Source organism: Micrasema longulum, unplaced genomic scaffold (genome assembly GCF_059751315.1).
Source record: "Micrasema longulum isolate JH-2025_06_02 unplaced genomic scaffold, ASM5975131v1 h1tg000323l, whole genome shotgun sequence".
Taxonomy (NCBI): domain Eukaryota; kingdom Metazoa; phylum Arthropoda; class Insecta; order Trichoptera; family Brachycentridae; genus Micrasema; species Micrasema longulum.
The window spans coordinates 1,025,820-1,044,249 of record NW_028277527.1 but is presented as its reverse complement, the minus strand read 5'-3'; the positions used below and the strand labels follow the sequence as shown (position 1 = coordinate 1,044,249).

The 18,430-nt window shown below is 34.5% G+C and overlaps 1 protein-coding gene across 1 annotated transcript in view; it reads left to right on the top strand.

Moving 5' to 3' along the window:
• The window catches only part of LOC148282481 (uncharacterized), a 31,779-nt gene that overhangs the window by 8,534 nt on the left and 4,815 nt on the right, over positions 1-18,430 (top strand). The window contains exons 4-13 of the mRNA XM_088225021.1: positions 294-371; positions 936-2,640; positions 5,509-5,663; positions 6,429-6,575; positions 10,485-10,699; positions 12,137-12,245; positions 14,232-14,381; positions 15,640-15,755; positions 16,888-17,105; positions 17,411-17,555. Of these exons, the coding sequence (XP_088081147.1) occupies positions 294-371; positions 936-2,640; positions 5,509-5,663; positions 6,429-6,575; positions 10,485-10,699; positions 12,137-12,245; positions 14,232-14,381; positions 15,640-15,755; positions 16,888-17,105; positions 17,411-17,555 (3,038 nt within the window). The remainder of the gene's footprint in view (positions 1-293; positions 372-935; positions 2,641-5,508; positions 5,664-6,428; positions 6,576-10,484; positions 10,700-12,136; positions 12,246-14,231; positions 14,382-15,639; positions 15,756-16,887; positions 17,106-17,410; positions 17,556-18,430) is intronic.

Genomic DNA, 18,430 nt, shown 5'->3' with positions numbered 1-18,430 from the left:
TTAGAACAAAATACATTGAAGTCCCATAGTTAGTTGATAGTCCATACTTGAAATGTTTTTTTCTTAAATATTCTTATCAAAAGCTTATACATCCAAAAAAACAGCAATAAATTGTGTTTTTACTTCGAGAGATACATTTGAAACAGTTTTGCAACTTCAAACCGCTCTCCTGAACAATTTACCAAATGGCGACTTCCAGCATTTCAGCTTTAGGGTACAGATAATATGAAACTGTTATTTTCACAATTAAATACTGAAACATATTTAACTCCATTGGAAAGATATAATTTTAGCTCTGACCAGCAAAGATGTTTCCGATGTTCCAAAGATTGGCAAAAGAACGCGCTCTATGTCAATTTCATCTACACTCGGTACGTACAGATAATACTATGTATTCCTAATAAAAATATTAATCTTCTACGTTGATGTTGAAGTCTAGACCATATTTATCGATTCAAAGTAATTCTAACATTAATCGTAATTTTTTTATTTCAATGCAAATTTGTAGATCTTATTTGCTTTGGCTAGCAAATAATTTATTACCTCTTTTTAGATACATAAATAATCACATCTATTAAGATTTTCCGTCAAAATTAATTTCTCTTTTGAAAATTCTAATAAGCCTATACGTATTAACTACGGTATTAATTTATATGATGCAAATTTTGATGAATACTAAAAATGTTTTTATTGCTGTAAATATCTGATTAAATAATGAGCTTTTATGTGATTAATATTATAATATGTAGTTAAAAATAATTTTTTTTTATAGATGTAATAAATTTGAACAGTAAAATGACATCTTTTAAGAAAAGAAAAAAACAAATAACCATCCACAGGTCTTTAAAGAGCCCCTTATTTGACAATAATACCTCGAGATTTTTGCAATATCTATATGTATTCTACTATGTTCAAATCATATTAAACTTTTGCAGTTGAAGGACACGAGTTGACTGGAATAGGACGCAATAAAAAACAGAAATATTTTGAGGAAAATGAAGAAATACAATCTGAAATGAAGTCAAAGGGAATGATGACGAGAAATAGAGGAATCGCTAAACAGAACAATGTCTGTAACGCATGTGATATTGTGGAGAAAACATATCCTAAAAGGACTAGAGCCAAATTTTTGGAATGTGAAGGAACAAAAGTTTCCCAAAAAGGTAAAGAAAAAAATACAGAGAAAGAGTTGAATTCAAATAATAAACTGTTATGCACTAATGATAATACTGCATTAAAAAGGAATCTTACCACAGATGTGTCTCAGTCTGGTACAAGTACGTCTGGGACTCAAATAAAAAATTCAAAAAAATCTAAAACCTCAGATCCGAGATTGAGATCGTCTACTTCCAAATTGACTTCCGAAATAGAAATTAATACACCCGCTGTCTCCGCACGACCAAAACTAAGGTGTCGTTCATATTCCACTATAGATACGACAATATCATCTCTGACTAAAAGATTGTCAGTGGATAAAAAGTTACCTGAAGAGATATCTAAACCGATTGCGGTTGCTACAAAACCGATCGAACGTTCTCGATCCATAGTCGGTTTTTTTGGTGTTTCCTCAATGCGAAGTGAATGCGAAGGAACAAATGTTCCCCAAAAAAAAATAGAAAACAAAACAAATTCGAATAATAAACTGCTATGCACTAATGATAACGCTGCTTTAAAAGGGAATCTTAGCACAAATGTGTCTAAGCCTGGTACAAGTAAAACCTCAGATCCCAGATTGAGATCGTCTACTTCCAAATTGACTTCCAAAATAGAAAATAATACACACGCAGTCTCCGCACGACCAAAACTAAGGTGTCGTTCATATTCCACCATAGATACGACTATATCCTCTCTGACCAAAAGATTGGCAGTGGATAATAAGTTACCCAAAGAGGTATCCAAACAATCGATTACTGTTGCTGCAAAAGCGATCGAACGTTCTCGATCCATAGTTGGTTTTTTTAGCATTCCCTCAATGCGAAATGAGGGTGAAGGAACAAAAGTTTCGCAAAAAGAGTTGAATTTAAATAATAAACTGCTATGCACTAAGGATAATGCTGCCTTTAAAAATAATCTTAGCATAGATGTGTTTAAGCCCAATACATGTAAAACCTCAGATCCGAGATTGAGATCGTCTACTGCCAAATTGACTTCAGAAATAGAAAGTAATACACTCGCAGTCTCCGCACGACCAAAACTACGGTGTCGTTCGTATTCCACTATAGATACGAACATATCATCTCTGACTCAAAGGTTTACAGTGAATACGCTACCCGAAGAGGTATCTAAACAATCAGTTACTGTTGCTACAAAACCGATCGAACGTTCTCAATCGGTAGTTGGTTATATTGACGGTTCCTCCAGCACGAAAATTCCCCGAAGCAAGTCTATTCTTGGAAATTTGTATGGCAACAGTATAAATCCGTCCCCTTACCCTCGTTGTCGAATCCCGCAAATGTCTTCCATATTTCTGCCAAAACATAACAGGGAATTTTTGGCATCCGTGGTCAGATGGAATCCAGCATGGTTGGATGAGTGTACTCTGTTAGATAAAGAATTGCCCCCCATTTTTCACACTCCCAAATGGGACAAGAGTCTACCTGTGGTGCTTTACACTTATCAAAATTTCGATTCCTACTGTAGGTATGTATCGAATAGTTACATTTATAAAATTAATGTTTGAAGCAGTGACTTTGTGATTTTCCTTGTTAAATTACAGTCTCTTGTTAAATATGTTTTATTGATTAGAATGTTATTTCCTTATTCCTTTTCCGAGAAACTGTAGTTTGGACATGAAACACTGAACACATCTAACAGACATTTTTAGTTTCGAGGGCTGTCCGTAAAATAAGGTCTCCAAGGTGCCGCGGTCGCGAGGAACAATTTTTCGTGCAATTTGGCAATATTGGCGCAAAGCCGGTTCCCCCACTCCCCATCCCCACCACGCTGCACTTTATGCGACGTTTAGTCTCGGCATGGTAGCCGTTCACAATGGAGCTTCCATTCGCCGCACCTCTCTTATTTTATTATTTTTGTGTTTCGTTTTACATAAATTGTGAGGACAGAGAATTTTCATAAATAAGTATACGAACATTGTTTTCCTGGCACTGTCCTCCATATTGTGCGAAAAATACAACTACATGTTAGACCTTTTGTTAGAATAGACAAAATCAACGTTTCGTTGTCCCGTTTTTTGCACCTCAAAACTGAACCCATTTTGTTATTTTTTTAGACAGAGTATCAGAATTTTTTTATTGTATCTGTACGTTTTGCGTTTTTCTAAAATAATTATATTTGTATACCGTGCGCCCAAAGACAGCAGATAAAACTGTGTTTTACAGGTTTTTGGATGGTTCCAGTTCCCATAGTAATTAATTTTTCAAAAAACAATAGAATAGGGAGACGCCAATGGTAAATATCTATAGTGTAAAAAAAAACACTGCTCCAGTACCATAATCCCGAGAGAAAATACGGGAAAACGTTTGTATGAAGAAAAGTCAGACCGCGTTTCCTCTTAAGATTAAATATTATTAAGTATACTTCTAAAATTTTACTTCATAATGCTTTCATGTAACCATAGAAACAGGTTCGGTGTTCTTAAATAAAACCATTGTCCTATTAATACACATAGACGCACCCGGTACCCACTAAAATTATAACACTCAACTCATGCCCAAACACTCAGTCCTGTCCTACGCGTATTTAGTAATTATTTAACCACCAGCCGGGTTTTGACGATAGCTTGACATTTAATTCTATACTGAAGTGCTTGGTGGTGTTGTGAAAGGGTGTAAAAACCGTTTGGATAAAAAAGATGGTGTAACTTTTTACTGGTAAGTAGGTACCTAGGTACTTGTTTATTGTTGAATTTCAAAACTTTGAATAATCAACTTTCAAATAAAGAATTCTATTTGCAAATGCAACAGGGGTGCACTTTATGTAGGTATGCGATTTTCAAAAATGCATTAAATGTCTGTTAATATTTTTTTTAAATTTTTTATTTTTATTTATTTATTTAAAGAAAACAACAGCCATTTCAACAAAAAATACAGTATATACAAATAAACCAAAATTTTAGGCCAATTATAGTTTTCTATATAAAAACTAAATAGAATGTAAATTTTTTTTTAAAAAAAAGCGTACCTGTATTAAGCCACTCCGTATCATATCACTTGCAAAAAATAAAAAAAATAATAATAACTAAAAGTACAAAATTTAATTTATTATTATAATTTTTAAATAATTTTAAAAAAAAAATCATTTTACGGATCCCCACGGAGTAGCTTCAGATCAGCTTTTCCTCTTAGACATAAATACAAATGTACAAGTATATAACAAATTACAAATGTTAAATAGATAGTACTGATTAAGTTAAATGATTATTATCTGCAATTATAGCCTTGGCATTTTTCTTATAGTTAATTAAAGTTAGAAAATATATATCAATTTCAAAAAAATGTTTGTTATAACTATTTAAGATTCTGGGAAAAGGTGCATTCTTGTTGTTATTTGTGCTTGATCTTCCAACATGAAACAATTGCTGCAGCCGAGTTGTGCGCTGAGGGATACGAATTTTAATTTTCTCAAGAAGTTGGGGACAATCTAATTTGTTATTTACTATTTTGTAAAGGAAGACGGTATCAGATATAGTTCTTCTGGATTGTAAGGTTTCAATATTGTGATATAGTACAGCTTCTTCATAGTTATTAAAATGTTCATTTTGTCGATAGTTTAGATGCTTCATAAAAATTTTTTGAATCCTTTCAATTCTTAAAATGTATTTGGAGTATTGAGGAGACCAGACTGTAGAGCAATATTCAAGAATACTGCGGACATGTGCAAAATATAATATTTTTAGTGTTTGTGGATAGTTAAATGGTTTACATACTCTTATTATAAAGCCTAATGTTTTGTAGTAGTTTGGGTAGAAATAATAAGGAATTTAAGGAAATAATCTGATTGGGATTCATAAAAAAACAAATGTTGTTTGTGAACATTCAAAAATAAACTTTTTTATAGACAAAAAAATAACATCCTTCCATTTTTTTTCTATATGCACTCTCGGCGAATGTTAAGCAGCAGGTTAAGAATTGGACACTGTTGCGCTAACAGTCACTTATTTAAAATTAACGTTGTTCAGAGTCCATGGTGCGAGTGTGGCCAAGACTTGGAAACTCCTGACCACATACTTTTTGGCTGCCCAATAACTGAAGGATATAACAATTATTTTTAATTTACAAACATAAATTTGCCCATAAATGTCGCTTCTCTCTTATCCTCACTTACCCCCGAAGTGATTCATCACATAGGAAGATTTCTGAGTGAGAATGGTGTGAACCTTTAGGAGGCTTCTATTGAATTTTTTTATTTATCCTTTTTTACAAAATGCTAATTGTGCATCAAAAATCCCAGTCTACATCAAATCATTTACGCGGATGGCAGAAATCATCCTTCATAGGATGAATTGCCAAAAAAAAATTTAAAATGTTCATTTGCCTCGATGGTTTTTAGTACGATGACCAATCTGATGCTACTTGAGGTATGGGAGTTGGCTCACGGTGCCTATAAAGAGAACAAAGATAAGCTTGAAGAGTTCAACTTTTCTGTGTGCTCAAGGCCCCCGGGGCCCTTACAAGGAACCAAACTGACAAAAATTTCTATTAAAGGTAGTATATTTATTATTCTCTTGTCAATAAAATGTTGGTCAGTTAAAATTTATTGCAGTAATGTAAAATCTAAATAACTTCACTGAAAAATGTTAGTATTTAGTTTCCACTAAATGAGGTTTTACTCAAATGATATTACGTAATCAAATGTCTACTAAGAACTACACGAAAAATTGCGTTTTTAGAAGAATTCTGAGTGCTCACAATGCATCGGTCATTGGGCGGTTTTAGTGGCATTTATTTAGGTAAATAACAGACATGTGATACTTAAATCCATAAATTTGAGTATCACTAGTCTTTTATTTCTATAATAAATTACAATGAACTTCCTCCAAAAATTTTCACTGACAAACTTAAATGTTTTAGTGACATTGATATACATATTTTGTTGTAATTATGACTGCTTAATCTTTAAACATTTTTGACGCCTTTTTATCCTATATTATAAAAGAGTTAGGAATTTATACAGTATATTGCTGTAAGCAAGTTTGGTGATACATTGCTGGATAATTTAGTTGTATGTTTGTTGCGATGGACTATTTCGATGATGCTAAAGCCGTTCTTTCAGTATTATTATTGTTTTTTTTCTTTCCGGTTCTATCAATTTTAAAAAAAAGTTATCGGCTACTTATTTTGTTTTTTATGTGATTCATATTATTGTAAAGCTGTATGTATGGTCTCTCCTCAAATAAATAAATATTTATCATCTGTGTTGTGATAGTTTCATTGTAATTGAAAGCCTAATTTCAAGCGCCTTTCTTGTAGCCCGCGAGTCCAGTTCATCCCTTGCCCGGAATTTATCTAATGGCTCCCTTATTCTTGCCAAGTTTACGAACCATCCGGATATAAGAAAGAGGTGGTTCTTTGGACTCATTGAAGAACTGGAATTTAAAAATGTTTCGGGTGGCAAAGGTATGTACTTTTTAGATAATTCTACATCTTCCTTGTGAGGTATGACATTTATTGAAACTGCTTTTAAATAAATAATATCTCTTTGATATCTGCATTAGCGATTACTTAAAATATGTGTATAGTGAATGGACAACAAAATAACCCATGAGAAGTTTTACGGTGCAAATGTTGATGAATGCAGAAAACGAAGAAGACTGAGAAAGAAATGGCATGACCAAATCCAACCAATATTTGAAGGTGGACATGTCAAAAGTTGGAACAATCGGCACGCATGTGTGAGAAGTTCTAATGTCTTGCCAGACATTTGCTGGCACAGCGCGTTTTTAAACTGCGCAACTTTGTTAAGCTTAGACACCCTGTCTGTAATCTGTAAGTATGAAAATACTGCAAAATGTGTGAGAAGTTCTAATGTCTTGCCAGACATTTGCTGGCACAGCGCGTTTTTAAACTGCGCAACTTTGTTAAGCTTAGACACCCTGTCTGTAATCTGTAAGTATGAAAATACTGCAAAATGTGTGAGAAGTTCTAATGTCTTGCCAGACATTTGCTGGCACAGCGCGTTTTTAAACTGCGCAACTTTGTTAAGCTTAGACACCCTGTCTGTAATCTGTAAGTATGAAAATACTGCAAAATGTGTGAGAAGTTCTAATGTCTTGCCAGACATTTGCTGGCACAGCGCGTTTTTAAACTGCGCAACTTTGTTAAGCTTAGACACCCTGTCTGTAATCTGTAAGTATGAAAATACTGCAAAATGTGTGAGAAGTTCTAATGTCTTGCCAGACATTTGCTGGCACAGCGCGTTTTTAAACTGCGCAACTTTGTTAAGCTTAGACACCCTGTCTGTAATCTGTAAGTATGAAAATACTGCAAAATGTGTGAGAAGTTCAAATGTCTTGCCAGACATTTGCTGGCACAGCGCGTTTTTAAACTGCGCAACTTTGTTAAGCTTAGACACCCTGTCTGTAATCTGTAAGTATGAAAATACTGCAAAATGTGTGAGAAGTTCTAATATCTTGCCAGACATTTGCTGGCACAGCGCGTTTTTAAACTGCGCAACTTTGTTAAGCTTAGACACCCTGTCTGTAATCTGTAAGTATGAAAATACTGCAAAATGTGTGAGAAGTTCTAATGTCTTGCCAGACATTTGCTGGCACAGCGCGTTTTTAAACTGCGCAACTTTGTTAAGCTTAGACACCCTGTCTGTAATCTGTAAGTATGAAAATACTGCAAAATGTGTGAGAAGTTCTAATGTCTTGCCAGACATTTGCTGGCACAGCGCGTTTTTAAACTGCGCAACTTTGTTAAGCTTAGACACCCTGTCTGTAATCTGTAAGTATGAAAATACTGCAAAATGTGTGAGAAGTTCTAATATCTTGCCAGACATTTGCTGGCACAGCGCGTTTTTAAACTGCCCAACTTTGTTAAGCTTAGACACCCTGTCTGTAATCTGTAAGTATGAAAATACTGCAAAATGTGTGAGAAGTTCTAATATCTTGCCAGACATTTGCTGGCACAGCTCTTTTTTAAACTGCCCAACTTTGTTAAGCTTAGACACCCTGCTGTAATCTGTAAGTATGAAAATACTGCAAAATGGTTAAAAAATGAATGTCACAATGTTTTCTATATGAATTATAAACAGGAAGCGAAGTATGTATGCAAAGAGATTTTATGGTGCTTATACCTGATAGGGAACAATGGCTGCCCGATAGCCCCCTACCCTACAGGGAAGCTGACATTGTGTGGTACACCGATGTGTCCAAGAAAGATGGACAAGCAGGTGCTCGGATACTCGGAGTTAGACCCGCCAACATGTTCTCCATTGGCCTAGGGCTCTATCCCACTGTCTTCCTCACGGAACTCTATGCCTGCGCACATGAAAATTTGCGCAGATAATACAAAAACAAAATAATTTATATTTTCTCAGACCGTCAGACTGCTCTAAAAGCTCTGAACTCTGTCGAGATCAATTCTAAATTAACCTTGGATTGCCTACGGGCGCTGAATTGTGTCGGTGAGTGTAACAGTGTGACATTAATTTGGGCACCTGGACACTCAAACATCGACGGTAACGAGGTAACTGATGAACTGGCAAGGCTGGAACTGAGACAGCCCCAATAGGCCCTGAACCTTACTGTGGGTTGACTAAATTGTTGTGGTCTCACTGCTACGCAGATGATACTCAGATTTATTTTTACTGCAAACCAGGCGAGAGAAGTGGTGTCAATTTAATTGATGGATGCATCGAGAAAATAGGAAACTGGATGGCTGAAAACAGACTAACATTAAACCCATCAAAAACTGAACAACTATGGGTGGCTTCAGCCAGACGACAGAATTTGATCCAGGATACGGCCCTACCCAATGTAGGGAGTACCGCTTTACCCACCGTTAAACTACTGGGAGTTTTACTCGATTCTGACCTTTCTCTTGACGCTCAAATTAGTAGAATGATAAGTTCGTGCTTCTACCAGCTGAGACAAATTAAATGCATATGCAAAAATTTGCCGGTTGATGCCGCCCATCAATTAATAAATGCGTTTGTAGTGTCTAGAGTCGAATTTTGTAATGGTATCTATGCAGGTCTACCAATGAACAAAATGACTCGCCTACAATCTGTATTGAATGCCGCAGCGAGACTTATTTTCGGAATCTCTAAGTTCAGTCATATCACTCCACTACTTCGGGAACTACCTAGCTACGTTTTCCACAGAGGGTCGAATACAAACTCTGTTGGCTTATGTATAAGTCACTGCACAACTCTGCTCCGGAATATCTAAGGGAACTATGCATTCCATATGAACTAGCTGACAGGGCGTCTCACCCTTAGATCAGCTACGTCTACGGCGAGAGGAAAAGTTATTATACCTCTACGCAAACAGCGCACTACATTTAGTGATCGCGCATTTGCGGTCGCAGGCCCTATGGCATGGAATGCTCTCCCAGCAGAGGTGCGAGGCTGTGAAAGTGAAGTGATGCTTCGGAAAAAACTTAAAACCCACTTGTTCTCTAAATCATTTGAATAAATCCGTAGCATGTGTCAATAAAATAAATTATTTAAATTAAATTACAAATTTAAAAGAATCACTATGTAAAGCGCCCTTGAGGTATTTTATTATGAAAATGGCGCTATCTAAGTTATCCATAATAATAATAAATGTGCTCCTCGTAATGAGCTTAGGTTTGTCAGTCAGGTTTGTTAGTCTGGGCTTGGAGGGCGAGAACTATTCACGGGGACCCGTCACAATAGATCTTCACAGGTCGCAGTGACGTCAGGAGCTTGCATAGCACTGACCCCCACCTCTAAGAATAAGAATAAGAATGTATACAAAGACGGTGGTGTGGCATTCTATCCTCTGCCTACTCCTACAGTGAAACATCATGATGCTTGTTTATTTGAAAAATGTATGTAGTTTCAATGATATTGTTTTTTTTTCCTCTTGAAATAAAAGGTAAAAAGGGAATAAATTTCCATGTTTTGGATTTTTCTCTTTTATTATCTTATTACATTTTTTAAGAAAAGTAGTTTTCAATTAAATGTTTGCCATTTAAATTTTTATTTATCTTTTATTTTATAAATTACTTCATTCTTATCATTCTGCCTTTGTTTTAATTTCAAGATGCCAGATATCCTCAAATTAAACATTTAAAAATAATTATTATTTCAATGGCCAACTAAAATACAAATTCATCGATTTGTGCCTTAATTTGATGTATTTTATCTTCAGATATTTATTGATTCGGTAAAATGTCCGCTTTATTAGTAATGATTTTGAAATGACCCAACCAATTCGCTATTTAATTCTTAACAAGTTTTACAGAATGTATTTTTTTGGTGGCATATTGCCCGATTACTTGGTTTGGACATGTATATTTAAAATATTGTAAATAATGTATGAATCATAATTTTAGATGTCTATTTGGTGTTCTATATATGGATAGATCCAAATTGCCTTAATTCTATCAAGATGGACTCTGCGGTAACTGTAAAATCTCTGACCGCTATCAAGAATGTGCTGTCTATGATAAAGGCGATACACAATCTGCAATATTCAGAACTTAAAAATTTCATCGTCTCACCGAGTCAGAATATTTTCCACAAATACAGTAGCAGTGCCCCCTTGAAGGTAAATATTTATTTTACAATTACCAATAGATATAAAGTAATAAAATCAAATATAAAACTAATTATACCAAATATCACCATTGTGGAATTGCAAAATGACAAATTTTTCTGGAGTATGAATAACGATTTATAACGAAGAACTTCAGCCCTATGGAAAATTGGATACAAAAAATGTTTTCTTTTGGGGTACAGTAAGGTTTGAACCTCGGACCTCTGATCCGTGAGTCGGCAACACTAGCCGCGTGACCGTAACCTGATTAAGTTTGTTTTTCTGATATTACCCAAACTAAATACCTATTTTCAATTTATTTACTTTATATACGTTTTTGTGCATTGCAAAAATATTTCAAGGCATACATAAAACGAAAAAAAAAAAAAATATTATATAAAATTTAAATACCCAGCAATTATAGAAAACGGATGCTATCCTCTCTGAACTATTTTTCACTAATATGAAAGATGTTGATATCTGAAGAGATACGGTTGAGTAAAGACATTGCTCTTCCTACTGGCATTACCATCGGCAGGTTGGTTCTGCAAGCAGGAAGATAAAACAGCTTAAGCTGCTTATGTCTAGGGTAGTCATTAGGAACATAATTTAATCTTTTAATATTTATATTATTATAAGAATTTAAATTATTGAAGTGCTTTTTTTTTAGTTCAACATATTACAACAGAGATGGAAAACGGAATATGGAAGTCTAGACATTTACAGGGCTTAGGTCATCAGCTAACGTGACAATTTTACACATCGTGTAATGTTCACCATTCTGCCTATGTTTGAACATCCATATTCCTTCAATTCTTCCAACTGTTGATTTTTGTTAAAGTTAAAGAGCTGAAACCTATATTGATGAGGGCGAGATTCATCTGACTAAATGAGGAAGCTCAGTGGTTTTTAAAAAAAAAAAAAAATGTTAATAAATTATTAAACTAAGCCAAAAAATTTTTTTTTCAATTTTTAAATATCGTATTATCAGCGCTATGATTTTTTATAGTTTTGTATTCCTGAAATAACTCCACGTGTGACGTTAGAGGTTCTCTTCCGCTTATTCTCGATCAGTTCTGCCCATTGGTGGCAAGCAAACCGTAAATCTTCCATAACCCTCTTATCACTGGTTGATTCATATGAACTAGTGATATCGTTCAAAGTAGTTTGTTTTTATTAAAATATTTCTCATTATTTTTTTTGTGTATTTTCAGGAAATTTTGTAGTACAATTTAATGATTCAATTTTCACCGCTGGCAAAAAATCTTTTATTGTATCCAATTTCCCGTAGGACTTAAGTTCCTCATTATATCACCTAATAGGCTATGCCTGCATATATTTTTCAATTTTTATGAAATGATATTTTTAATGTTGTAATATGTTCTCTCAAATCCAGTCCTTGTCTACAAAAGTTTAGACAAACTCAAAATATTGTTAAATTTGCTTTAGTTCAAACATGAGCTGAATGCATTCCAAGCGAAAGCAGTTGCCCAGTGTATTTGTGCAATCGTTACCAACAATCCCAATATACAGATGATTCATGGACCTCCGGGAACAGGTAACTATGTTCTATACTATTTTAAGTACTACTTTGTGTATGCGAGGAAACGCAAAAATTATTAAGCCACATGTAGCAACTTTACTGAAGAGCCAATCAAAATCTATAACCTACTTCCACTGTCCATCAAAACAATTAGTAACGAGAAAATGTTCAAAAAGGCTATAAAAAAATGTATAGTGGAGGTGGGTAGAAGTAAAATGGATTGTCTCATTCGCCCAAACCAATATTGAATCACCTGCTCCACAAACGTATAGTTTGTGTTACGTTTTTGTTCTTCTATTGTGCATTTTATAGTATAAATAATATAGGAACACAGAAAGTAAGCATAAATATAACTACGTAGTGTTTAAAACTGTCTTAACATTTTGTAATTTCACTCTGTATATTAAGTCCTCTTTGTAAATTCTCACTTGTAAAAAAAAAATATATTGCTGTGTCCTCGGCACGAGTAATCCCAGTGAGGTCACATGATTTTTTAAAATTGTTTATAGTGTGAAAAAAATTAATATAAAAATCTCATGTATACATTTTATATTTGTGTATTGACATGATTTAATTGGCTCTTCTGTAAAGTTGGCACATGTCACTTAGTAAATTTTGCCTGTTTTTTGTAAACTTTAATCAAGTTTTCCTTATTAAATGTGAGCAAGTATTTAAACACGTATTTCATGAGCTATAATAAATTATTTCAAGTATAGCAGACTCCGGTTTTGCACGATTTCTAAATAACACACACATTTAAAAATAATAAAAATAAAATAATGCGTAGCAATAATACTAGGTTATGACGAAGGAGAAGCAATTTCGCACATAGCAAAAATATTGGGTAGCCTCCTCACAAGGCAAGGGTAGACATCTTTTCCAACTGAAGCCAAATGTAACAGAAAAGCCTTGGTTTTCCATCCTCCATTTGCAGAATGCACATTGGGCACTGCTGCAATGGTTCTCGCCTGTTCAGAATCCATGTCCGGGACTCTGCCATTTGCGAATGTCAGCTCGATGAGGAAGATTTAAACTATGTTTTTTTTGGATGCCCCATAAATGATTGTTATCCTGATTTCCTATCCGACCTCTCTGATATTAATATCCCATTCCCTATTCATATTCTAACTATCCTGTCCCCACCCAATAAAAATGTATTTATTCTATTTAAATATCTAGTTATAAATGGTGTTAAGCTGTTCATATGTTATATTATTACATGTATATATTAAATTAAATACCAACTTACTAACTTGTATATATTATATTACTAACACATGTGTAAATATGTAAAAAAAAAATTAACAAAACTCGACACTGGCCAGAACACCCGAGTTGAGAGGTGAAAAGGTCATAAGAAACGAAGAAGAAGAATAGTACTAGGTGTTTGTTTTTAGACTTTCCTATATCGATGTACTCATTACTCGGTAGGTTTAAAGAGGTATGCGGAAAGCTCCGGATATCTCAAGTGATGAAAACAATGTTGTACCAAATCTAAAAATAAAATTTAAAAACATTTAAGTTTGTCGGTGAAAATTCTTGGTGGAAGTTCATTGTTATTAAATATATTAATAAAATACGAGTGGTACCTAAATCCACAAATTTAGAATAACCAGTGACCAGTTTCATCGCTTTCGCAACATCTATGTCGAAGATGATACATTATAAATTATTCCCTCTCTCCGATGGCGCTACAGCTCATATTGAGCTTTGGCCCCTGCAGCTTTCGCATCTAACTCTGTCTGTCCTCAGCCGCCGTCTTCCAATTGGCCACCAGGAGAAACTGCAAACTGCGCCGCATCCTTTCTCACTTCATCCTCCCATCTCAGCCCGGGTCTTCCCACTGATCTCCTTCCACTCGGGTGTCCGCTCATTAATCTTTCAGGGACCCGAGAATCGGGCGTTTGCTGTACATGTCCGGCCCATCTTAATCTCGGCAACTTCATATGTGCCGTATTTAAAGTGTTATGTATTTTTCAATCTTGCTCATATTTATTCCAGGAAAGTCCAGAGTGATCGTGTCAATTGTTTTGGAATATCTGCAGAGAACAATGCGGTCACAGAGGGGTAAAGTGTTAATATGCGCACCGACCAACATAGCAGTGGATGAGCTGGTGAAACGCCTTCTACAAGCTCGCACTGATAAAAACAGTAAGTTATTTACATTATTAAATATTTGTATACAACCACTTACCGACTTTTCTATGTCTACTGGTTTCGAGACGTACCCGTCTCTTCGTCAGGACACTAATTAAACCAACATGCAAAACCCACTATACACCTTCACCATAGTTGTTGCACAAAAATATAAAACCAACATGCCGTGCATTTTAATAAGTAACCCTTACATGCACTGATAGGTTATGAGAATATTTTTTGCTGCGGGAGAAATAGTTAAGAAAAGAAACAAAACCGGTAGACATAGAAAAGTCAGTAAGTGGTTACATAGAAATATTTGATAACATTTCGATATTGTAATTATTTATTAAAAAGTAAAAGGTATTTCTTATTTTTAACTTTAGTTTTCCAATCAATGCTAGACTGGCAGTGCACAACGGAGTTTTAGTCCCAATACTCATCCATGGAAGTGAAACATGGAACTGGCAGAGGAAAGATGAAAGCAAAATAAATGCCGTTGAAATGCGAATGTGTGGGAAATCAATGTATGACATAAGTGTAATTAATAAGATTAAGAAAGAGTTTTTGAGATGGTTTAGCTATGTAGAACGAATGAATGACAAAATAATGGTAAAACAGATTTATATGGCAACCATGAGTGGTAACGTAGGACAAGGGGACCAAGTAAGATGTGGCATGATCAGAGAAAACCAAAATCTTAAGTCTGGTCATGTCAAAAGCACACACAACCGAAGGACGTGTAAGGCAAGATTATATGAACATGGAAGATGCAGGGAATGTATGTCAGGATAGATTTGTGTGGCGTTCTATCCTCTCAGCCTACCCGTACGGAGAAATGGCGTGATGGCAGTAGCATTTTGCTAATTTTTACTTTTATGGACATGCGCATTAATACGATTATGATTTGTATTACATTTATTTAATCGGGTTGTGGTCCCGTGGCTAGTGTCTCGAACTCACGGACCAAAGGTCCGTCATTCCAATCCCACTCTACCCCAACTTGATTCCATTTTCTAATAGTGAGTTATTTACAACTCGTTGAAAATGGCCCTCAAAATTAAATATTTGGGTAAATCATAAGAACGCAAATATTTATTTTTTTTAAAAAAATAAAAAATATTTGTTTTATTTTATTGACCGCAAATCTTTTAAAAATATTTAATAATTTTTGTCGGTTGGAAGAAATTGCTATGCTGCAATAAACCCGGTAGTTCAGTGTACGAAAGGTTAAATAAATAAATAATTGTTCTAATAATATATTTTATTCCAGATTTCAAATTAGTGAGGGTTGGTAGAGCTGAGGCCATGCAGCCGCAGGCCTTAGAAATCAGCTCTACCGTCCTGGCGAGGCATAATAAAAACAACAATCCTGAATATGCTCAGCAGGTATATTAGGCGTTCATCTAATTTATTATCGCCGTCCATGAGTTTTTTGTTTGACGTTCGGTAACAAAGAAATCACATCACATTAATTAAAATTCAAATCACACACATTAATTCCATGTTTTCTTGTTCAAATAATCAATTTTTAGACGTACTAAGTGAGAGCTGGTATTGTCAATGCAACATTTTTGGTTGTTTTTTTCTGATTTCATCTACGACTTTTGGCAAATGATTGTTGAATACCATTTAGCATAAACTGTTCTTCGATCTTCTAATGGAATGGTTGCAACATGTCCTGTACGACTCAAGAAGCAAACACTCATACTTTGGGAACGAGCAACTTTAGTTGGTAAAATAAATAAAACAACTTTGTTTTTAACCACTAATTTTTTTAATTTTTTTTTCACCGACCGGCTTCAAAGCAAACAAGCTTCTTCGTCAAAGTTTACGTAACTAATGAATTCTTTCCTATTTTACGTGTAGTATTTAGTTAACATGATAAAAATAAATAGGAAAGAATTAATTAGTTTTGACGAAGAAGCCTAGAAAAACAAGAATAAGGTACCTAGAATTTTTAATTTATTACCAAAAGAACTTAAATTTAACTCACATTGTAACAAGAGCAAAATAAGAGAGTGGCTACTCGATCAAGAGTTTATATATGAATAGTAGCTTAGGTGTAAATATTTAAATTTTTCATATATTTTCTTGTATTTAAAAAATAAATTTATACATTATTATTTGTATAAACATGTTTATTCTGATCTTTCTGGCTGTTAATTTTTATCTGTTATTCATTGTTTTTATAAATGGAAATAATATTATTAAGTCAGTATAAATATAATCTTCACCAACAAGCTACAAAAAGTGGCTTGGTGGGATTTTAGTTTTAGTAAAAATATAAAAAGTGAAATTTTTTTTAAATTGTAAAAATGTATAATTATGCTATTAAATAAAAAATAAAAAAGCTGTTGCACCAGCATCAGTGTTTTTTGGAACAATAACCGATTTTGGTTGAACTTCACGAAATTCATCACCAACAGAAGCACGGCTATGAAATTTTGCAAACCAGTTGTAAACAATTTTTTTTCTGGTTGAAAAAAAAACTCTTGGTAATGTACATATTTTCTTCCAGATAAAAATTTTACAAACGATGATAGAAAAATGTTCTAAGAGTAGCACTGGTAATGGTCCACAGGCCGTTTACTCCAGTGGTCAAATGCAGGTGTACACTCGCAAGTTGGAGATGTTTCAGAATAACCAGAACCTCAACTACGAGGAGATGGAAATTATCCAAGATGCCGATGTTATTGCTACCACTCTCCAAGGCTGTGCGCTCTTCAAAATGCAATGGTAATTAATTTACGTTCTCTTCCTACACATTAAGCTTAACTAATTATTATGTCATCATCTTTACGTTATCTCCACATATGATATTCTAATTGCGGTGTACCAGCAATCATTTGTAATATACCTAATCATTCGTATGCTTCAGGCTATTCAGGGACTATGAAATCGTCAATCACTTCATCATGAGGCGGACTAATCTCCACTTTCAGCATTTTTACCCGATAGCCACAGAGTCAAAAAACAACTATAAAATTAATTAGTTTAAACTGTAATTTAGATAAACATATTTAAAATTGATTTTTTTTCAGCCTGAAAGACAAGATAGCATTTTGCATTATGGATGAAGCGGCTAAAGCCTCTGAGCCTGAATCTCTGATTCCTCTATGTCTCGGTGTGAAGAGTCTCCACCTAGTTGGAGATCACCAGCAACTTCCAGCATACGTCTCATCACAGGTAATAGGCACGCGACAACATTTTACGGTTTATCTTCTTTTAATCATTTATCAAGGAATGTACTCTATTGAATGCGGGAAAATTCATATTTTTGGAAGCAAATTATTTCTTTAAAAATACATCTAAGATCTATGACATAATATAATGAAATAAGTAAGCACTTGCTTATCATTTACTAGCCTGGTTCTTTTAAAGATCTAGGCTTGGAGGGGAAACCAAAGAAGACCTGTCACAATAGACTTACGCAGTTCGAAGTGATATTTACTGTCTTTTGTCACACTAAAGGTGACAGTTTTTTTATTAATTGACCCTAAAATCAGTGTTCAGTTCGCCAAACGCATAGAGCAGATTAGCAATCAGGTAGCTGAACATTATCACTTTGGAGATCGACATCTTTCACTCCAGTGAAACAATGTTTAAGATGCATATACTCTTGCTATTGGAGAGTATTATACCTTAATAATGTCGAACCATTGCTCGAGGATTCCGGTTTGATATGTTGTCCCAATGTTATGTTATTTTGGTAAAATAAATAAATTTGAATTCGAATAGTGGTCTTTGTGAAACCATGAATTACTGCGTGACGAGTTTAGCGACAATATTATTTCCAGAAATGGTCCTGTTAATTGGTCTTCACGATCCTGTGATTTGAACCCGTTGTATTATTTTCTATGGGGCTACATTCCTACTGTCCATGATCTATGGAAACAAACCAGCAACTCTTGGAAGCTTTGGAAGGCAATATAACACAAACTGTTTCGGAAATAAAACCGGATTTGTTGGAAAATGTGGTCATTGGACTGATATAATACGCAAACTAACTCCTACATCTTCAAACAATTTATGTGTATTTTCATTCTTTCAAACGCAACAAA